The 20,093-nt window shown below is 42.8% G+C and overlaps 2 protein-coding genes across 3 annotated transcripts; one reads left to right on the forward strand and one right to left on the reverse strand.

The window, feature by feature from the left end:
• Positions 1-2,931: 2,931 nt before the first annotated feature.
• On the reverse strand, positions 2,932-16,836 carry acp7 (acid phosphatase 7, tartrate resistant (putative)). The gene is made up of 14 exons (XM_071518948.1): positions 16,807-16,836; positions 15,027-15,166; positions 13,547-13,747; positions 13,269-13,451; positions 12,589-12,614; positions 11,476-11,573; positions 7,191-7,253; positions 6,128-6,242; positions 5,698-5,811; positions 4,764-4,830; positions 4,239-4,306; positions 4,066-4,137; positions 3,551-3,688; positions 2,932-3,428 (listed from the first exon to the last, which is right to left on the reverse strand). The coding sequence occupies exons 2-14, from the start codon at positions 15,136-15,138 to the stop codon at positions 3,363-3,365; spliced, it is 1,323 nt and encodes a 440-aa protein (XP_071375049.1). The 5' UTR covers positions 15,139-15,166; positions 16,807-16,836; the 3' UTR covers positions 2,932-3,362.
• Positions 16,337-19,416, forward strand: LOC139643715 (KATNB1-like protein 1). 2 transcript variants are annotated; one of them, XM_071518949.1, is made up of 10 exons: positions 16,337-16,449; positions 17,277-17,391; positions 17,536-17,573; positions 17,658-17,934; positions 18,053-18,168; positions 18,266-18,316; positions 18,404-18,493; positions 18,636-18,737; positions 19,093-19,186; positions 19,292-19,416. In XM_071518949.1, exons 2-10 carry the CDS (start codon positions 17,284-17,286, stop codon positions 19,322-19,324), a joined length of 909 nt encoding a protein of 302 aa, XP_071375050.1. In that variant the 5' UTR covers positions 16,337-16,449; positions 17,277-17,283; the 3' UTR covers positions 19,325-19,416. The 2 variants fall into 2 exon arrangements, with proteins under 2 accessions (XP_071375050.1, XP_071375052.1); XM_071518951.1 differs by having other exon boundaries at positions 19,264-19,388.
• Positions 19,417-20,093: the final 677 nt, after the last annotated feature.

The raw sequence follows: 20,093 nt of genomic DNA on the forward strand, positions 1-20,093 counted from the left end.
CAGATTTACTGTGGCAATTTAGTGTGCTCAAAGTCCTGTTGATGCCTCATTCTGAAGTCCTGTAAGTCACTGTGGTGTTGATATTAAGGGGGGAATTATGGCAAGAATGTGGAGAGATGTGCCTGGGCAGCCTGTGCTCAGCTGTTTGTGTTGGTGGTGGTCTGAGGCTGCTGAACAGTGGCGCTTTGGTTCTGGAAGAACACTGAGCTTCTGGATTGATGAAATCTCCCCGAGATCCAGCATCTGAGGCCTTGAATTCATTACACATGTCCCGAGTCTCCGCAGTTTACCCCTGTGATCAAGCACCGCCCCTTGATCTCCTGTGGAGAGAAATACCACACAGAATCCCTCGCCTGTCTCCTGAGGGAATTTGTTGTTGAGTGCTAGAGCCACTAGAGACTCTTGAAAATAGATAAATAATGTGGGTAAGCCGCAGTCTTACTGAAGAGAACTATGAGTGGTCTTACACAGAGCCTTCATGGCTGTTTTAAATAGAGAAAGAGACATCTGCTTCCCAATTTCACATGCGGTCTTAAGAAGGCTCATCGCTTTTGGGGTTTACTAAGCCATTAGCCTGGGAAGAGGATATGTCTATAGATGTGTCATTACAGATTAGTCTGTCACGATGAAGTTAACTGAAGTGGGGAGACGATACGGTCATGTCAAGGTCTCAGGAAGGTTAGTAAGTAGTCAGACAAGACAGCAGATCTCAGTCAGAGCCCGACCTGGTGATGAATTCCAACGCAGAGCTAACCTGATAAGGACTAACCAGGCGAATTCCAGTCAGTTGAGGCAACTCCAACAGCCATTACACTTTCTCAAGTGGAAGCAGCAGTGTCTGAGAAGGCACCAGATCTCCCTGACCTCTTACACCACAGGTCACAGCTAACTAACCGGTCTATACTATCAGGGAGAGGCCAAGAAAAGTGGGGCATTTCAAAGGATCGTTATCAATCTCCTTTGATTCTGAAAGTGCGAAGACAGAATTCTTCAAAGTGAGTTTTATCGAAATGAGCAAACAAACCTGCCCTCTGAACTGGCAGAGCCCCTTGGTTTTGAGAAATGGATTGACTAACATGGAGTGGGCAAGAACGTGTTAGAAAATCCGCCGCCCTGTTGAAGACAAGAAACAATTTCTGTCAACAAAGGCCCTCTAACCACAATACCACAAACCTGCTGTGTTTCTACCGTAGACAGTAATAAGCACATCATATTTCAGCAACAGGCATGCGATCTGAAGTGACATGTTATTTTCTCCCTGCTCTTTTTTTCCTGGATTGCGATCAATATTTTTTTCATCTTTTTCGGAAATCACATGAACCAAATGACGAAGAAACGTGTACGCCATGTGACATGCTCATTATTTAGGACAAGAACTTTGTGCTTAAAGCCAGACCACGTGTTTTGAGTTGAGATATTGTATGTGGCCATCCAGTGCCTCATACATACATACATACATAAATACATACGTACGTACATTCATACATGACTGAATGGAAAAAACAGCCAAGCTTTATTGGATTATAAATGTGGTAACTAACTACTGTAAACAAATAGAATGATTAAATCTAGGTCACGGTCTGGCAGCACATGCCCTCCTCTCCAGCCCCCTACTGGTCTCTACGGTCTGCACTCCACTTCTTCCTTGTGCCTCTCACTCGATGGGGTTACTACAATATACTGAGTGCAGCGTAGGCGGGTCAAAAGGTTAGGAACTCAGCGGTGCAGGGCCTTCTCAGCAAAGGCACTTTTACAATAATAAGGTTATGTGTGACTGGCAGTTAACAGTAGGTAGGCACACCGAGAGCATGTGAGTGTGATGTGTGTGATGGCTGTAAGGTTGTGTCTCTTGCTCCTGTCAGACATCACCACACTGTGGGGTGTCCACATCAGAGTGAAGTTCATGGCTAGACTCACAGACATGCTACTGATGCCTGACTACATTCTGGACAAGCACCCTCGGCCTCCTTTAGCTAACAAGCTGCGACACATTTTGAGTGTGTAAACTGCTGTAATATTCAGTCTCTCTGCTGTACTTGGCGAATAAATCATTACATAATGATTATATATAATCATTATATTATTATCCTATAAAGCTTGTGTATTTTGAATGGTGCTGTACAATGAATGGCATTACACTGCCACTTTAACCCTGGAAAATGCCTCTCCTGAAAAATGCTTAACATATAACATGGCACTTTGGATAAAAGTGTCCGCCAAAAAGCACACTGTATGTTAACCCGTAAGTGGATTGTTATGGAATCACTGACTTTGTATATGTATACTGCATTTGTGTCAACAGGATTATGCAGTGTGATGATTAGAGTTTGGCGTAAAAGGCCAGTTTGACAACTGAGAACAGAGACAAACACACACAGAGAACCACACTGGTTGTGTGCCAGTAGTCATCAGAGGCAGCATGCTGCTATTAGGAATTAATACAACCATAGCGGTGTGAGTCATGGCGTGAGCAACACTCCTCTGGGAAAAGCGCCTTCTCCCAGACCGCATCTGTCCAAACCACAAGTATCCCCGAGTTACCTAACAGGCCTTTGTGTCGGCCTGGGCCTCCATCTGCCTTTTTGTCTCAGGTCCTGACAGCTGTAAAGATGGACAAGTGGACTGAGTTTTCAGTGTCCTGATAGGATTTGCCAATGAAGAATCTGTCATCTTGATAGAGCGATATGAAAGAGACCTGATCTGTCTAAGTGTATTTCCAGGTTTTCACGATGGAAAATGTGCTCTGAATGTTGATACAATGGGACTTGGTGCTCACCGACTGTCCATTACTCAGGCAGAGTGGAGGTGACCTGGGATACATTTACAGTGACAGGAGCTCTTCTTTTCTCTGAGATACCACTGCTGCTACAGTGATGCTTCTGGAGGAACAACCCAACAGATGGATGCGTAGAAAAAGCAGGATTTATTGAGACCTATAACAAACTTTGATGCCCTGTTTACAGAACACTGTTTAGGAGAGCATTTTACAAGCAAATTGCATAGTTATGTAATCTGCCTACATCATCTATATTCACATTAGTTCTTCAGTAGACAATATATTTTTGTCCTATTCTGGCCATTTCATGAAAGCAAAAAGAGTAGAGTAAAAAAAAAGTAAAAAATCAAAAAGTAATAAAACAGACACAAATACACAATTGTCTGATCATCATATGGTGATCTTACAGTCAGGTAAAACAGAGTGGGCATGGAATACCATAAATTTCCATTATTAGTTGATAATTGGTCTAACAGCAACAGATAAAGTGCAGAGTGATTGGGATTTAAAGTGCATTTCTGAGTGGATATGTTGATTTTGTCTGGTGGATTGATTTAAGGGTTAACTCCTCCTGCCGTAGCAGTCTTCAGAGCCAGGCAGAGAGGCCGTGTTTTTCCTTCACCACCCAGATGCTGTCAATCACCTTGCCATACTGAAACACAGAGAAAAGTCTCCTTTCTTACTTGAACAACGACACTCGCCTTTGACCTGTAAATACATTCTTTCACCGAGGTAACATGGTGCTTGTGTACATGTGCTCTCATGTGTGCTCACCTGGTCGTCAGAGACCTGCTCCAGGTAAAGATGGGTGGAGTTGACCACTTGCATGCGGGTGTAGCCGTAGTCTGTGCTGCGGAAAGCACTCCACTCTCTGGGGTTAGGGTTGAACCGGTCGGTCTTCTCTCTGCAGCCCTGGAGTGGAACACACAGCGATTAAACGGCATCGTCCCTGTGCTCCGTTAGCGGTGAGCCGCACGCCTCTCTTGGGCCCCGTGTGACATTTACGACTGTGGCTCTGCCTTGGTGTGTGCCTAGCCGCACTTTGATACGCCGGTGACTAATCCATCTGCGGTGGGATGACGAAGCATGCCTTGCGCTGTTGACTGCCACATCAGAAAACACTTAACCAACAGAACAGCTGGTACTATACTCGAGGGGCACACCAGCTGCTGCACAGAGCGGACGGTGTATAATACATAACATTGTTTTTGATGATGCTGAGGTCAATTCATGAATTGATCTATGTGGAAACCTACAATGCCTGAACACACTGATGTGAGTGTACTTACAGCGGAGCCTGTGATAATGTGCACTGGAGCTTTGGGGTTCACATAAGGCTGCTGAGTACTACCATTGTACACCTTGAGAGAGAAAAGGACAGCAAGTCTCTTTCACTGATCCAAAACTTAGACTGGAAGATATTAAAATGTCATGAATTTAGAAGAAGAATGTAGGAACTGACCTTGTCACCATAGACAGGCCAAAGCCTCTCATACGTGTGCTCATGTGCCCACAGCTCCAAGTCCACTCCTGGGAAAGACATTTCATGATAGATGGCAACCTCCCATGTGTGCAGATATAGAAAAAATAACTCCGACAACACAGCTCAAGGACCAAGAACAAAGCACATTTTGTTGTATAATCCACATTTTGTTGTATTCTCTTGACAACGTTCCTCACATCCTCTGCCCATTTAATTTTCCCAGCCATCGACGAGATCTTAAGATGAGTGCAACCAAAAGCTTTCACCACCAGCTAAACGATTCAGAGCAACAAACAAGTCTGGAGAAATGTAATACAGGAAAAACATTTGGATAAGGACAGTTGGGATGTTTGCCAGACCAACGGCCTGCTTTTTTAATAAAGGATTTGTTTGGGTTGCTCTGTTCTCTTCAAGTGTTGGGACATTATTCTGTCTGAGCGTGCAAATTTGTGATTCTAAACACCCATTAACTGCACACAGCTGGTTGTCAAACAGGGACCGTACCGTGGCGGTAAAATAGATCCTCCAGACCAGGGGCTGGCGGTTTGGTGTCCTTCCGTCCCAGCCGGACCTGACATAAAACAGAGAGTGAGAGACAGCATGACCTGGCATTAACATCTGAAACACTACCTGGTGGAGCCCCATCATGCCCATGCCAGCCTCACTCAGCAGCGATGCCAAGCGCTGAGAGCAATAGGTCCAAATGGAAACTATTTGGTCCAAATTGCAGTGATTATAACGGCGTAACCAGATCAACGTGCTTAAGGTTTGCGATGCGGACCGGCCAACTTGCCACAGACGTGACAGGTCTGCTACCAAGGGCAATTAAAGTGTCGCAGCGCAGCAGAAAACAAATCCTGCAAATGCCTTTACGTAATAAAGTAAAACCTTGAACAATGCAGACATGCTGTTCACATATCCACCAAGACACTGCAAAGTAAACCATGGGTGCTTTGCAGGTGATTTACCCAATGTGTAAACATAATGATATAGGTTTTCCTGCTTGGCCGATGCAAATAATAACGTGTTGGGTAAATAGCGGCGATTACGTGAAAGATAATGATTATGCTTTGCAGTAAAATGTCTCCTATCACGAGTGCAGTCACAACAGAAATTTCTGCACTTCAGGAATAAACAGGCGCCAGTGTTGTTTTACACAGTCAGACTTAGAGCTTCTCTTGACTTTCTGGGCTTTGTATATGTCCCTCTACATCTACCTGTCAGCCTCTACCTGAGTTTCATACAGTATACCCCATATATGGCACTGGGTGCATCTGTCCTCATTCGCCACACAATACGTGCAGCGACATGCTTTGTTCAATCACTGTTACCTTCTGGAGAGCAATCTAAGATCAACAATGTACTGTACACCAGTACCAACTGATCACATGTAATCTTTTCACTAATAGTATGATGAGCTCCTCTCTGATGGACGTACATAGGAATCAAACTTGGTGCAGTCGTCCTGGTCGTCATCAGAGCAGTACATGGGTCGGTGTCCCATGGTGATGATCCACGGACGCACTTCTCGGTTCTCTGGCTTGTTAGCCTCCTAGGACAGGAGGGGACAGAAGATGCATGTAAATGTGTGCAAGACTGAGAAAGGGAGACAAAGTTCAGCCAGTTCTTTTGGAAGAGAACAAGAAACAGGTGTTATGTATGATGAGAGAATTAAATTATTTTGAGAGATGATAGAGCACTTGATATTGAGTGAAAGTGGAAAGAGAGAGTGAGGGAGAGAGGACTGTGAGCATGTGAATGTGCGTGTGTGTGTGTGTGTGTGTGTGCTGCATATCCATGTGAGAGTGTAGGCAAGAAAGAGGAGCACTTAGCCAAAAACAACAGATTTAACCGGTGTGGTCACTAACCTCCAGGTCTTTCTTCAGCCACTCATACTGCTTGAAGAGGAGGTCCTGGCCAAACTCAAGATAGAAGTAAACCTCAGTGGAGAGGGAGATGATGTGGGCTGACCCCAGGTTCCAGCTGTGGATACACATCGTTAAAATGATACACAGCCTTGACCCACTAAAGGAAGCATGCGTAAATTCAACCGATAAGCAAGCACAGACCCCATTTTTCCTTCCAGAGAGTGTGAAAAATACTCTCGTAAATCACCGCTGTGCAAAATCCATGCAACTTTTTTACTGGCATGTTAATTTGCTTTTGATTACAATGCCAGATCAAATGATTCACTTTATTGCATTAACTCACACTTGCGTGTCTCGATCATTTCGGTCAGCAGATGTGTAGGTGTACTTTTGACTAGATGTGATTAGACATGGGACGCTGGCAGTTTTGTGACAGGCCCAGAGTGTGTACATGTGTCATGAGCTGTACGGTTTTCTTCGTCCTCTGCCTCTGCCTTCCCCTGTTCCTACTATCCGTGCACGTGATGGAAGGGCTCTTAGCCAGCAGGCCTGTCTGGGTCCAGGCCCGGGGACTGAAGAGTGGGCAGCTGGCCTGTGGTCTAGCAGGGTATTATCTTACCGCCTGAGAGAATGAGGCCTGTAGCAGGCTATGAGTCAACCAGTCAGATGTATAGCTCCTTTGTGTAGTCCCTGTGTCCCTCAGATAGGAGAGGCAACCTAAACTAATGCAGGGGAGCTCTACTCTCCTCTGCTGCCAATTCGTCTGGGCTGCCATTTTCAGCTCATTAATGGCTACTTAAATATAGTAGGAGGTATGGTAAACTTTCACATGATACTTTATATGGGGCCCCTGTTGGAAAAAAAAAAGATTGTTCTTTCCTAGCACTGTGTGTGACTTTAGCATCCACCTTTGATGTGGAGTATTCTTCCACTGACAAAAAGTGTTTGTGGTTCTTTCACCAACCCAAGCTCAGCACTTCAAAGTTCATCGGGATTATAGCAACTGCTAAATAACTCAAATATCATGTAATATTAATAAGCCAATATTTTTCTCCTCTCTTACCTGTACCATAGACTCTCAGTCTCGCCTGGCATGCTGAAGCGATTTCTGTAGTTGGAGAAGTTGCTGTGAACAAACACAACCGAGAGAAAGTGAAAGCTAATTAGATGGACTGACTGTGCAATCTACGTTCCTTGAAAAATACCAATTAGCAACACAGACCTCTGTTCTCTATCATTTTGTGGTGCCTACACCAGAGACCATAGACAAGCTAGACTGCAATCCATTCAGAATACATTGAACATAATCGGCAGCTTGGTTATAAAATGTAATGAACCTGCCATTCTTAAAATTACTGTCTAATTTTGGTGCCATTCTTTTGTTATGTGTCCCTCTTCAGTTTTCATTTGAACTGGTCAGCAGACTTAGGGTAGTAGATCATAGGATTAGAGATGGCTATCATACTGTGGTGGTGACATCTCCTTCAAAATTGCATTGAATGCAGCCAGTCTTCAGATATTCAGAGAAACTATGCACCAGTTACCCTGCTGCAGCAGGCTATCAGTGGCTGCTTCCCCAGGTATGACAGGATGCTTGCTGCAATGAATCCAATCTGCCACCACCTTCACCACTGCTTTACAGTATTTATCCACACCAACACATTGCACCAGACTCACTAGATCAGGACAAAGATTTTTCCTTTAAGACAAGACAATCCTAACCCAAAGACCCCACACCTGCATCTAAAAGAGCACCACTATCCTCATTGACCCATTAATATGCCAATGTCCAAATAGTGCAATTGGCGCAACCTCTGTTGACACACAACACACAAAAAGGCCTTTTTTCTTTCTAGGAAAGCTCTCCCTCACACCAATCCAGAAGTCTGTTTCTTTTTACGGCTCTTAATTTCAGCATAAAAGCGGGAGCCAATCTTCTCTCCGGCCCATTAACACAGCTAAGAGATGGGGATGATTGCTTTCCTATCTTATGTAAGAGAGAGAAAGGGGGTGCACAGCAGCCAGGCAGGGTGCAGATCCCTGCATTGATGCTGGCTCTGAAGGTCATGTGACAGGGTTAATGTAGGGTTAGGGGTAACTAAAGAACAATTGGGTCAGAGGTCAAAGGCCCAGAACAGGCTGAGGAAAGGAGGATCATAGAGAGACATTTACTACTGCTGAAGAAGTCTAAAGTTAATGAGACCTGTGGACTCTGTGGACCTTCAGGTCAGGATTAAATGACCAAGGCCAGTATAATTGGCCACAGGTCAGCTTGTGAGCTGTGATCATTCAACACTGCCTTTGCAAAATTAAGGAGAATGGTGTTGAGCCCAGCTTCTCTTTATGTCCATCTTGAGCATTTTCCTATAATTTATAGTGTCTAATATCTTATACATCAGATATAATTCCATATCATCCTAATCCTCAACCCTATAAATAGCCATAATTTAAATTTCCATAATTAAATCAAATATATTTTTGTAATTTTAATTAATCTATTGAAACTAAAATCATGCTGTCATTAACAACAACGCATTACGTGGAATGATTATAATTTATGATATATCCTAACTTAATCCCACAATTCACACAACCTAAAATAGAGCCACAGAGTGAGATCTGCTCCTGAGAAAGTAATTCTCCAGTTCTCAACTACAGAGCCACAGGTTCTGACCGAGGCACTGAAGGAACAGGCATACGTTCCTGGGTTCATACTCCCATCTTGTGGTTAGGAAGGGAACCAGCAGACATGAGGTTACCTGGTGACACTGTGGGACACGAGACCCCAGGGCCTCCATCAACATATTTTTGTATTCAGTAAAATAATACACACACTCTTTAGGAAATAGGAAGCCAAACAGAGTGATATAATCTGGCATGCCTTTAGGGAGAGGATTAGACTGAAATAAAGTCAACAGCAGCCTAAAAAACCTTTTTTCTCGGCTCGGCAGCGGAAAATCTGATTGACTCCAAATATGATAATCTTATTTGTTTCATTAATCTGCATTAAGGGAGTGTAACATAACATGTGAGTCATTCTCTGTAACCCCAAGCGTGCTCGTTTCCATGTGTGTTTGCTTTTCCATAAAAATAAGATTGAGATACAAATCTGGTGGATGTTCCAAAGCTTTGGGGATGTCAAATTCAATGCGGACGAAACTGACTGCTAAACCGAACCAACAAGACCGTTCCCTCCTCATCAAATCTGCCCTTTCATCAACTGATGAGCTTCGAGTCCACAAGATAGCCACTTAATCCAGGCAGTTAGAGAAATTAAAGGAACCAGTGTAGCCTGCAGGAAGCATATCACCAACTCCCATCACAGGCCATTGTTTCAAATGGCAACGGTTACTTCCCATTCCCTCTGCGGGCCCGATGAGCCATACATTGTGCTTGGGGAACAAAGACGGTCTTGATTGGGGCCTTAGCATCTTATGTGGACCCGCTGGTCTCATCCTGCAGGAATGCTGACTGACTGCTTTTGTGGTCAGGCCTGTTTCAATTGCCATTTACCCATTAGGTTTTGAGGTTGGAAAGAGAGAGAGAGAGAGAGAGAGAGAGAGAGAGAGAGAGAGAGAGAGAGAGAGAGAGAGAGAGGGAGAGAGAGAGAGAGAGAGAGGGAGAGAGAGAGTGAGAGAGACATACAGAGAGAGAGAGAGACATACAGAGAGAGAGACATACAGAAAAAAAACAGAGAGAAAGAGAGAGACAGAGAGATAGAGATAGAAAGAGAGAGAGAGACAGAGAGAGGGAGAGAGAGACATACAGAAAGAGAGAGAGCGAGAGCAAGCAGAGGCCAGCTGCTGGGAGATTCGGATTCTTAGCAGTACCACAGAGCAAAACACAAATTTTGGTATAGGAGAGGGAGAGAGGAGCTGGATTTCTGGTTATGTAATGCAGGGAGCTGGTTATTGATATCAGGTTCTTATGTCAGGATGCAGGGCCAAGAAAAACAGACTACTGTTAGCAGCTCCTTAATTAAGGCCAGGCGAGGACTGTCTGAGGATACCAGGGGCCTGCAAATATTATGGTGTGGGATCAGGCAGTTTTATATCCTCCATGATGCACACGCACGCACGCACGCACACACATACACGCACACACACACACACGCACACACACACACACACGCACACACACAACTAAGTCTAGCAGATGGGTTTGGAATTTAGGATAAGTTAGTTGCTGATCCTCAGGATATAGCATGTCTGAGGCTCTTGAGTCTGTTGAGGTTTGTTCTCTCTGTGCAAGTCTATCATTGGGTTGGAAACCTTGATCAAAATACCAGTGACTGAAGCTCACTGGTAACAACATATATGGCTCAACATATGCATCTGGGGGACATAATGATGTTTTAGAGACAATGACACAATATGAACATGAACAGTGCTAGAATATCAATACACAGCATGCCGCTTAATTCTAATGTACAATAGAAAGGCACTGGTGTCTGCTATAATAAGTACACACAGAATGTAGCTGTAAGTGTATGGGGTTGGATCCTGGCTCTACAGTTTGCACCTCTCACTTTCCTGTCTCTCATCATTGTATACTCTCACACAAAAATCAGTCCGCTCAATGAGAAAGAAAATTTCCAAGGCCTAACTGTTAAGAAGAATTTTGGCAATGAGGACTCAAACTGCAGACAGACAGAGTTCCCACCACCAGTCACTGTCTCTGGGGCCTGAAAAACAGATAGGGAACTGATCATTCCCACTCAGCTAAATGTTTGTTTTGGAGAGCGTCGAGTTGTTTAGATGTTGGTGGTTCCTGACACCGCTCCAGCCTTTAGAGACTGAAATAGCTCCCATCTGTTCCAATGGTACAGTGAATAGCTTTCGACAGACCAAAGTGTTTTCTACAGTGGAAAAACTGTGGTTGACCAGAAAGGTTGTTTTTCTGAGCTTCACACCCCCCCCCCTCATACACACACACACACACTTCACATTTACAGTAGCCGGTTGTGAATCTATCTTGTCAGGGGGGGTGTCTGGCAAGTCTCTCTCACCAATATGAAATACAGCATGTACCGCCGTCTTTGCCCTAAGCCCGTTAATAATAGTGTTGCCACTGATCGTACGTGACCTGTGCGGAATGTGGCGCAAAATGTAAACGAAGAGGAGAACATTAGCTAATAGGGAGCAGAAGACAGACAGATAGCCTCCATGTTGACTCACTGCTTATGAACTGTTCATAACACTGTCACCTTTAAGGAACACTGCTGTGCCGAATGTGTGCAGCACGTGTGTTTGTCTGTGCAGAACGTGAGCTCATTTATGAATACACACTGAGAGGAGCAAACAGAGATAGAAGAGAGGGAGAGAGACATTCACTTAAGTTCCACCTACTATGCAGCTTCGTGGTTCCCTGGACAGGTCATGTAGGGCACATAGGCTGCTATGGACTGGATCTGCCTCATGAACTCATCTCCGATCCTGGCGTTGTCCTGGAACAGTATCATTTAACATCATCAGTGCCATTAAAACATCATGCCTCAGATACTGTAATACCGTTACACAGGCTTTCAGTTTAACGCTGACAGGAATGAATGTGTCATTTTTCTCCATTCACTGATATTCAGCCAAATTTGTTGTAAGAATCCAGTAAGTCAGTTTTCCAGACAGTTTCAGGAATGCACCATAGGCATACCAAATAAACCTCATAGAAACCAGAAGCGATTATTTCTTAGATATCCTAATGCTGGCTACAGAGCTTTTAAAAACACACTGCGGTCCATGGCTGCCCCTATGGCTTCAGCTGCCACAGCCATTAATGACCTTTCAGACAGAATTCCTTTTTTCTGTTTTTCTATTTATAATATCAATGAAGCCACAGGATGTACTTGGACATTCCAGCTGAAAACACAGCATGAATTATGGCGATGAATTTTTGCAGTCGTCTGCTGATTGCATCTAGCATTTTTGAGAAAAAGCATGAATGGGGCAGGAACTCAGCAATTTAAAATCTCATTTCAGGGAAATTATATTGGCTGATATTTGTCATCCAACACTAGGTTATGTCCTTAGAATATCAAAGATGGCAGCTGGGATGTTTTCAGATGAGGAAATATGTTATTGGGACGTAGAATTTGGGGTTTTAAATGCCCCTATTTTATTCATGAAATACTTGGGTGACATGACCCTAATTCTAGTCTTTCACCACAGGCTTATGGCATTTCACAGTAATGCTAATCATAAGCTGTGTGTCTTAACCACAACTGAGGGCCTTTCCATGTGCTGATAATAAATAATGGGGAGCCTGGGGAAGGGGACAGTGGAGAAAGGTGGACTGGCTTAATCTCATCTGTCATTGTGGAATTAAGGGAATATCTGGATGGCTTTAAGAGTATAAGAATTTGATGACAGAATTTGCTTTCAATGGCTCCCCAGTTCAGGACTAAGTTTTAACCAGGCACCAATTTGATGAGAGTTCATGATATTGGGGAAAAAAAAGAGAAATACCTCATGCATATCATAGGCAAAGTCCCCTGTAAAACACAAAACCATATTGATCAGAATATCATAGTATACAATTATTATATATTAAAGGTGCAATATGTACTTTTACTGAAGACAATAACAAATTTGTGTGGATTTGATAGGGTTGATTACTTCACCAGGTGCTGAGATTTCTGGCTTTTAAAACTCACTTTCTAGTCCGTATTCAGTTTTGAAACCAAATATGGACCGACCCCCCCCCCCCCCCCCTATTCTAAAACTTCCCCCAAGACTTTGAGTGTAACTTGTTTTGTTTACATATGAAGTGAGCAAAGTTAACCAGACAGTTTTCTGCACTGTTGATTCATAATGAACGTCACTAATGATGAAGATTGAGATTTTGTGTTATAGAAGTTATGAATCTACAGGCCATAGAATAAAAATCAATACCAATTTTGGATTACTAAAATGGTCTATCTTCATACGTTGAATAATGCTAGTTGCCTATGATTACTTAACATACTGCATGCTAAAGCATGTGCACACTGGAGTTATCAACTGGAGACACAGAGATGATTTGGGTGCCAATCCTCTCGTCACATATTGCGTGAGGCGACCAACGGGCCAAAGGTCAGTGTAGTCCTTTAACTGCTTACTCAGTAATAGTTTAACAGTTTAATAATTCTGTCAGTGTGGCCACATACCTATGTGCAGGATGGCGTCGTACATGCCGATCTGAGTCTCCTTCTGCAGGCGGGCCAGAGACTGCGGGTTCTCATTGCCCAGGTCGCCATAGAGAGCAAACCTGGGGCTGAAACTAGTGCTGTCATTCAGAGCAGTGAAGGAGAACACATCACTCCAGCCCTCATCGCCACCACAATGGTACACTAAAATTCACACAGGGGAGGAAAGACACTGTACTGGTTTGTATGGTGAGCTGTCATGACAAGCCCAGAGAAAAAAGCATCAAAGCCCCACCCACCATAAGAGAAAGCAGGTTTGAGGTCTGTGAGAGTGACTCTGTGGATGTAAATCTCCCTCTTCTCCTCTCCCGAGTCCACAAACAGAGTAGCGCCGCCTTTGGCAGTCATCTCAAAGAGACGACCCCCCTGCAGGCCGTACTCCACCTTGCTCTCCGTCTCATTGAAGGTGGTCCAAGTCACCTGCATGGAGCCTGGGACTCCTAGAGAAGAAAATGCCTATTATTCAGAGAATGATGTAGATCAGTGGTTCTCAACGTGGGGTCCGGGGACCACCAGGGGTCCTTGAGGGGGTTCCATGGGGTCCCCAGCAAACTGATGAATTGTTAAACTTCACCATCATTTCATTTACAAGAAGTAGAGAATGTAGAAGAATGACTATTTTGATGATAGTTTCACTGTTATCTCTCTACCTACAATACAGATAGTCATGGAATTCTGGACAAAATCTTATCTAACAATAAAATATTCTCAGATATTCTCAGAAATCTTATCAAATGAGGGTCCGTGGCCCAAATGTGGACTAAATTAGGGGTCCTTGATATGAAAAAGGTTGAGAATCATTGATGTAGATTGATCAGACAGAACTACTGGATTCACTTACTGATGTACGCATGAAAGCCAAGAGACAACAAAAAGCCAAGAGACTCACAAAAAAGCTGACATTGCATAAGAGCAGTGGTTTTCATCTTGCCTTTGGCAAGACATCACCACCATTGGAGAGTTAAGCTGACTATTGGCCAGGTATCCATCTAGACGCAAGTCATTAAAGAACTACCATAAAAAATGACTGAGAATGCATTTAGTTTACCTCTGAATTTGTATGCTACACTGACTCTGATTTTATATTTATGACATTTTGGGCATTTATCTGGTGCCCTTATCCAGAAAGAGTGAGCAGGTAGAGTTTCAGTGAGTTGTTGTTGCTGGGATTGAACCTGAGACCTTCCACTGAAGACCTCTCTAACCACTGGGCTATTCAGTCGCCTACCTGCCTACAGTATATGAATAACACAGCTCACTGAATTGATACAAAGATTACTGGGGTATTGGAAATGATAATTTGCTTTCAAATGAGGATCTAGGCTATATATTGTATCACCTAGGCAAGGCAAGGCAAGGCAAGGCAGCTTTATTTGTATAGCACATTTCATACACTGGGGCAATTCAAAGTGCTTTACAGGGTGATAAAAATACAGTAAAGGTAAAAAGTGCAAAAATACAGACAAGAGATACAAAAGATAAAAGACTTAAAAGTAAACTAGTGCGACTGCGACCTACTGTACATACTTACAGTCCATACCTGTTGCAGAGCCACAGTATACAGAAGAGTAACAGAGAGTTCCACTTTCTAAATATATCAACACTTTTACACGTTATTGTAAATCTATAATCTGTATGACCTGGATAATACTGGAAAGGGGAAAAAAGTTTCCTTAAATGAAAACACAAGAGTCTGATGGAAACAGATCAAATACCTACCTGGATAGGAGAGGTGCACCTGCTCTGGCTGGATCCAAATGGGAGGAACACCAAGCACCAGTACAGGTGCAAGGCTTAACATGGCATAGCATGCAGCATAAACAGGCACCATGTTAACACTGGACTGCAGGAGCACAATGCTGGTGGGGGAAGTAGTCGCACACACACAGAAAATATAACCAGCAGCGATACAACCAACAACACACTTCTGTTACTGCAATCACATGATTTTAAAAGCCCTCTTATCAAACATCACATGATATTGACTTCATGAAACGGTGGATCAACGGACTCTGTCACTTTTAGATGATGTTAAGCCCCCCAATAAGCTGTCTGACCTCAGTGCCAGGTGACACAACGGCCAGTGGCAATGACTCTCTAATGAGGAAATCTAAATCAGCCATCCAGAATAATGAAACAGCAAAGACAAAACAGCCCAGTCAGCAAGAGCAGCATGGAAAGGGATGATGTGTCAATAAAAGCAGCTGATGTTGTTTTTCATTGTGCATTCAGGGAAGTAGTGCTTTCTTAGTGAACAAGTGTCATCAACTAGAACATAGATCAGCCAACAGGCCACAGCTTGCCTCATATCAAAAGTACTTGGGTAAACAGCTGAAATATATGGTTATTATGCCCCACTGATCAGGATACTACAGACACTGCCTAGGCCAGTGATTTGTGCCATCGAAGCCCAAGTGTATGCAGGTTTTCATTCCACTCAAAACACTACAGCCGCTGATTTCACTGATTGATTACCGCCTCTCTGTTTGAAGATGCGCTAATCAGTGAAATGATGCCGCTGTAGTGTTTTAGATTAACTTAAAACATGGCACATGATTGAAAACCACTGGTCTAGGCCAGTGGTTCTCAACGTGGGGTCCGGGGACCACCAGGGGTCCTTCAGGGGGTCCACAGCAAATTGATGAAGTGTTACATTTAACCATTACTTAATTTACAAGAAGTTACAATTAGATAATGTAGAATAAAAGACTATTTTGGCCATGGTTTCACTGTTATCTCACTACCTACAATACAGATAGGGAATTCTGGACAAAATCTAACAATAAAAAAATTCTCTGATGTGGATCAGAGAGACAAAATCTCATCAAATGGGGGTCCATCCATGGCCCTAATGTGTACTAAATTTTAGGGGTCCTCGATATGAAAAAGTTTGAGAATCACTGGTCTAGGCCATTGCTCTGAGGAGGTGTTTGGATTTGAATTTTGCACCGACAGCATCTTAACAGTCACTAGAGGGTGCACACTGCACTCATGTACATGAATGGGATGCTTTATTGTCTGTCTGGGTGGTATCATCAGCTGAAATTGGCTGTTTGATTAGTCGGCACTCGTCTCAAATAATAAAGAAAGACGTTTAGTTTAACTCTACTATCATCACCTCTGGATAGGAGAGGAAAGCAAGGTGAGTCGTTACTGAATGCCGCCGCGGATACAGTAACGTAACGTTATGCTAATAATTTGTCTTAAGTGTCGAGGTTGTGTTTGGAGTTGCTGTCATGCTTCATAAGAGACAATTTCTAACACAATATAACCTGCTGTAGCACCAGCGCGTCTTGGTTTTGACATCAGGTTGCATCTTATTACGGCTTGTTATTAAGTTAAGCTTAGCTAACGTTATGCTAATGCCGAACTATAGAAAGCTGTTCATTTAATCTCTGAGCATCACTGAGAAAACGATAGGCAATAAGGCGACGGTCCTCCACAACCAAACGCGACATTTTTTAACGTGAATTAATGTTCAAGTAATGGAAATACTCACATCACATTGAACTGTTTGGCTCGAGAGTAGTTCCTGATTACGTCATTGTACTAAAGAACAACAATGGGCACATGGATTGTGGGTAATTGTGTTTTTCTTTGTTTAGCGCGCAGCACAGGCTCATCTCTGTAGTTTTGAAAACTTTCTCCTCTTTTAAATGATTTCTCTCACAATGTCTATAGACTTGGGAGACTGCCTTAACATCTTAATGTCACTTTAAAGATATAATAGAATGCAATGTAAATGCTGTGGTTAATAAATTGTATAAAGGCAAAAATCATATTATTCTGGTGGTATTAATTCTTAATATCAGCATGTTGACTGATGGCACTGGCAAGTGGTGTGTGTGTGTGCGTGTGTGTGTGTATGTAGGCTATACATTTTCTTTCAGGATATCTCCAAGCCATATAGGTAATTTATCCATAGTAATTTGCTATAAATTGATTGAAATGGAGTTACTTTTTTTCTAGGTCTGTAATGGACTCTAACAGTGAAGAGGGAGAGTATCAAAATCTTGACGATGCCTTGCAACAGGATATGGTCCAGTACAAAGTGAGCTATTCTCATGGGAGAAACACAAAGGAGGTGAGCTGTGTTAGCCATTACAATCCTCCGACTTAAATACACAGACATATCACTGTGTGCTGGAACTCCTTTGCTACAAATAATTGTTACTCATCATCATGTTCACTGCATTTTTATAACTGATGATTATTTTCTTCTCTGCAGGTGGATTATGATAAAAAGGAGGAGTTCAACAAAAAGAGGTAGGTCAGATTTTATGGTTGCATTATACAGTAAGTATTTCCAAAAAGTATGTAGGCATGGTTGTGTGATTTCTCTCTACCCAGATGCACAGTAGGTCGGTCTGGCAACAACCCTGGCAGAGTGAAGCGGGTAGTATCATGTAAGAGGAAGACTCATCATCTGACGGTGGCTCGGAAGAAGCAGCCTGGGTCTGGGAGGACTTACGATACGGCCAACAAGGAGAATGAGGTGACCTGCATGCAGGACGTGCAACAGGAGATATTCGATATGGACCCTTGGGAGTTCCCACCAAACGTCAATAATAATCACAAGACTGGTAGAACCGGTTCCCAACACACTGACTGCTTCACACTCACAGAGGTCAGAAATAGTTTCACAGTGCAGACCTTGTGTCTGGTCTTTGTGTGGTGGCTGTGTTATGATTTACTGTGGCACTAATATGCATGTAAAAGTATCTCAACCGAACAATGCTTTCCAGCTCGCGAGGGATCACAGCACAATGACCAACGTGCTCTTTGGAAGAAATCTGAGACTGAAAGTGGCTTTAACGTTGTGGCAAAGAAATGTCGGAGAATTGTTGACATACTTCCTGAGGTACGTAGCCGATGGTTTTCAGCTGACTTCAGCCATTTGGCATTCGGTCTGTGTACTCAAATTTCAAAAATTTCATGACATCACTTTCTTTCCACAGAATCCAAGACACTGGTGTGTTTGTTGATTTTCTTCCACTGATAACTAAAAGGTGAGCGACTTACGTTTTTTTGAAAGAGTTGGAGTCACATTAACTACAAGTGGAGTAAAAGTTGCTTTAATTTCATTTTCACTACAGCATTACTGAGGACTCTCCCAGCATTACCATTGGCTGCTGTGTTGACCTCTTCCCTTTAGTCAAGAAAGTCCTCACCAATCCATATGAGGAGTGAGTATCCCATTGCAATGAATCGTCTTGTTAACACTATGCAGCAAAACTATTACAGAACTAAACAGAATATACAAACAGAAGTATGCAACAATATTTACAGAAATACTAATAAATCAAGGTTGTCTTTTTATTATCACAGGTATCTTATAGTTGGTTTAAAGTGGATAAATTCAGTTTTGAAAAACTGGTGGGAGGAGCTTAGAGCAAGTGGCTATAGTGGACCAACTAATCCACTGGATAAGTAAGTGTTGGCATGTTTACTTTGAGCTGTAAGAAGTAGAAGTGAAATCCAAGTGAAATTGTCAAAGCAGCAAAAACCTTTGGACACAATAAACAACATAGCAACAATTAACAACATTATAAAATGCTATAATAAAAGCTAATAAACAATTAAGAATACTGTAATCACTTTGTACAATCACTCGACCTATTAATATATTAACATCCTGACACAGTAATCACACTTAACCCTGTGATCCCCCAACCACACACCCATATAACACTACCCCCCACCCATTACAGATCAATCTTTGGCACAAGATGAAGTTGAAAATACACAACCATTGTCGTACCATTTTTATTTAACTTTGTTACAGAAATTTCCAAGTCTTCAATCGGCAGTTATTAGAATTGTGGCACCAGGACCCTTTTTTGAAGTCTGTTCCAGGAACTGCAGGGGACAATGCAAAGGTGTGTGCTGTATGTATGAATTGAGCATTAATGATGTCATTATTTGCTTTGAATTTTATCACACAAAGAAGTCTCAGTCTTAATTTCATCATCCTTCTCCCCCAGGCCATTGATTCCTTCCTGTCACAACTCACCTGATGGCAATGAAGAGCCAGATAATGGATTCCCCTCTGGTAGCAGCTTCAAAAAGTTCAAAAGAAGCTACAGTAGAACATTTCAAGTGATGGACTCTTAAAAAGGAGCTGCTGTTGTTTCCATAGGGGGAAAAAGTGCCTTTTTAGCTTGTATCTGTCCTGAGTTGATGTCTGTGGTGCTGACTGTTTTCATTGCAACATCATCCAGTACATGTGCAGTAGGATATGTTTACAATTGCCAGAGCAACTGGAAAATCATTAAGTACTGAGATTGTGTCAGAAATTTTATTTGATTGTCTCTTCTATCACCAAATATCTTCTGAAGTAGGCTGTGTTGTAATTATCATCAGCTAAATCATAGGTGTAGCATTGTTTAGTGATGTCTCAGAAAGTCTGACGCATTTGTGAATGTAAGAATATAAAGGCTGCCCTCGATTGGTACTGTACTCAATATCTGTCAAACCAAAACAAAGGTTGTTTACCCCTTGTCTGTGGAAAGAGACAACAGTGATGTGCTTTTGTGTTTTTGCAATGCAAATTGAGTGTGCACACCTTCTGTGGAGCTGCCAGTAAGCGTATACGCACTGTACTTCCAACTGCATGAAACAGTAAGAGCTAGAAAACAAACAAGGCCAACAGATCGCCAGCAGTAGATTTTAGAGTTCAATGAGGAGCAGTTCCCATTACACAGGCCTCTACGGCTCAGTCGCAGCTGGACTTCAGCCTCATCCACTCCTGAAGTTCTTTCAATAAAGGAGAGATATGGGTTTACA

The sequence above is a fragment of the Centroberyx affinis genome, unplaced genomic scaffold, assembly GCF_046629955.1.
Source record: "Centroberyx affinis isolate AG114_WGS23_722 - 3 ecotype Tasmania unplaced genomic scaffold, CSIRO-AGI_Caff_v1 ptg000646l_1, whole genome shotgun sequence".
Lineage (NCBI taxonomy): Eukaryota > Metazoa > Chordata > Actinopteri > Beryciformes > Berycidae > Centroberyx > Centroberyx affinis.